The sequence below is a fragment of the Nuphar pumila genome, chromosome 7, assembly GCF_984573655.1.
Source record: "Nuphar pumila chromosome 7, dmNupPumi1.hap1.1, whole genome shotgun sequence".
Classification (NCBI taxonomy): Eukaryota; Viridiplantae; Streptophyta; class Magnoliopsida; order Nymphaeales; family Nymphaeaceae; genus Nuphar; species Nuphar pumila.
Window position 1 is genome coordinate 125,071,616 of NC_143255.1, and position 2,811 is coordinate 125,074,426.

The window sequence follows — 2,811 nt, forward strand, 5'->3', positions numbered from 1 at the left end:
AAAATCTGATTATTCGAGTTTTTATAAATTCAAACATGTAGATCATATTGGTATAGTTAGATTCAAGAGAAAAGAACAAAAAATCCATCAAAATAACAGTTCACACATTAGTTCTCAAATTTTCAGTTATCATATTCTATTGATTATATATATAGGATAATAAGGAATCCATTACAAGAAAAACATTAATTAGCGATAGACTCTATCTGACGTTAATCCATCGTAAATCCGTCGCTAAACAGATTAACATCAGATAAAGTCCATCACAAATTCCTGGTCACTAATTAGCGACAAAACTGATATGTCGTTACTTTCGTCGATAATTTACGATGGATTAGCGAATGCCATGATTCGTCGTGAGTCTGTCGCTAAACAAGCACGAATTTGGTTTTACAACGGACACATATCCGTTGCTAAATTGATGACAGATAATATCAATCGCTAATCCATAGCAACATTTAAAAAAAATTAAATTTTAGAAGTGGAGGCAATTGTTCCTGCCGAAGGTGTCGATCGTGAGATTGTAGAAGTGGCGATTGGGAGAGATGCCCGCCCTCCGCATCTCTCTGAACACCTCGAACACCCTCTACCACTCACCCGCATCACGGTAGCTCGCGAGCAACTGACTGAATACATAGGAATTGGGTCGGACGTTGCTGGCCTCCATCTCCTCCAGGAGGATCCAGGCGGGCTCTTGGTGGCTGGCGGTAGAGTAAAGGTCGAGCAGGAAGATGTAGGTGTGGTCGTCGGGGGCGATCCCGACCTTCTCCATCTCAGAGATGATGCGCTCGACGTCGTCGGGGAGCCCCCTTGAGCAGGGCGTTGAAAGCTCGAGATTTGGGTTGTAGGTTGCTCTCACCGATCTCGTGGAAGATGGCCTCGGCCTCGGTGGTACGGCCAGAATTGCTGAGGACGGAGATGAGGGCAACATAGGTGGAGGTCTTGGGGCTGAGCCCCTGGCTCTGAACCCTGGAGAGGAAAAAAAGCGCCCGATCGGGACCTCTGACCTTGCTGAAGGCGAGGATGAGGTCATTGTAGAGGCGAGCATCCGACTCAACGTCGTCGTTTTGGAGCTCATCGCAGAGGCGGTCGAGGACGCAGGAATCGACGACGACATAGGCACAGGCTTGAACGACGATGATGTAATTGACAGGGTCAGAGTGGATGCCCAGACGCCGCATCTCTGAGAGCAGGTGGAGGGCCTTCTCGAGGTCGTTGTTGTGGGCACAGGCGCCGCCGATGAGGGCGTTGTAGGTGAGGGGGCTCATGGGGTCGAGGTGGTTAGATAGGAGGAAGGCCTCATAAAGCTTCTATGACTTGCTGAGGGAGTGGATGAGGATGAAGTAGCTCACTTCGTGTACTTATAGGGTTTGAAGTTCATGACGCTTTGTGCGTTGATTGGTAGAATGCCGTCACACACAGATTGCCAACATGGCAAACAGTATGAATTTTCGACTACAAAGTAGCGACGGATTTTAAGACAAAATTTGTCTATCGTGAATCCGTTGCTAATTAGCGACAAATTATGAGATAAAATTTTTCTAGCGCGAATTCCGTCGTTAATTAGTGATAGAATTTGAAACATAATTTTTCTGTCGCTAATTCCACAACTAATTTCAATTTTAGTAACAATTAGTTTTCTCTAGCTAATCCATCGCAAATTTGTGACGAAAATAATCTATCGTAAATTTTCATCGCTAATTAACATTTTTTTTTTATCTATCTTTTCAGGGACATAGGTCATTTACGGCCTGCTAGCATGCCCCAAAAAGTTGGGGCTTTCCATGAAAACACACAACATCCATTTTCTCATGAAAAGGGATTTCCAAAATAAAAGTCAGACCCCGCCTTTCAGCAAAAATGTTTCCCAACGAAGGTCGGGTCTGATTAGCTTTCAGCGTGCTATCGAAAGTGTTGGTGGCAGTCAATTACGCGCCCTTAATGGAACCACCCTCCTATGAAGTAAACCTCAGGTAGTCCACCGTATTGGGACGCACCACTGTAAGCAGTGGAGTACATCCTGCAAGCTATGGAGGATTTGATCTGGCATCCTTCATCTTGAGCGTTTTCACACACACCCAGCTAGCCGTGCTCAACCTACCAGGGCGGAATTCTGTTCAAGCAATATGCACCTCAAGATAATCCAAAGTGTACCCATATCACTGAATTCTTTTGTTTTTTTTGAAAGGCAAGCTGGGGTTAGGCGGACCCCTACCAGAACAACAGCTGCCCCATGTGGCAGAGGGATTCGATCCTGGGCTTTCAGCTTGACACAGGACCGCGCTTATCACATGGGATACCACATCTGTGGTCCATATCACTGAATTCTTAAGCTATCGTACCTAGTCCTTGAATCATTCCACTCTCCGGCCCTTGAATTGTTTTTTAGAAGAGTCCCCTCAATAGGGAAAGTCCTGTTTTTAATCTTTCCTAATGAATTTACTTTATTCTTCAAAAAAAAAAAATAGGTGAACAGGCCAATTCTGATTCTGAGTTGGATCGTCCTGAATCAACCAGATTTTAATGAGAAATTAAATGGCTCGTGTCACAAAATATTAAAAAATATTGTACCCATTTTATTATTTTTTTTAAATAAAGCGAATCAGCCCTGTATACGATAGTAATCACATTGCTTTATACTAACCGTTATCTGCATAAAAATATATCTCAAAACTACGGGACCTCCGTATTTGGGGGTGACAACCAGTCCGGTTTACCCGGACCCGACCCATACCAAACCTTATAGGGTTCAGGTCTGGTGATAAATAAGAAGACCTGATTAAGACCCGGGTCTGGACCCGAAGGTCCCGG

The 2,811-nt window shown here is 44.5% G+C and overlaps 1 protein-coding gene across 1 annotated transcript; it reads right to left on the minus strand.

Annotated features, from left to right (window-relative positions):
* Window positions 1–773: 773 nt before the first annotated feature.
* Window positions 774–1,268, minus strand: LOC149833355 (pentatricopeptide repeat-containing protein At5g42310, chloroplastic-like). The gene has a single exon (XM_090013417.1). It carries the CDS (start codon window positions 1,266–1,268, stop codon window positions 774–776), a length of 495 nt encoding a protein of 164 aa, XP_089869543.1.
* Window positions 1,269–2,811: the final 1,543 nt, after the last annotated feature.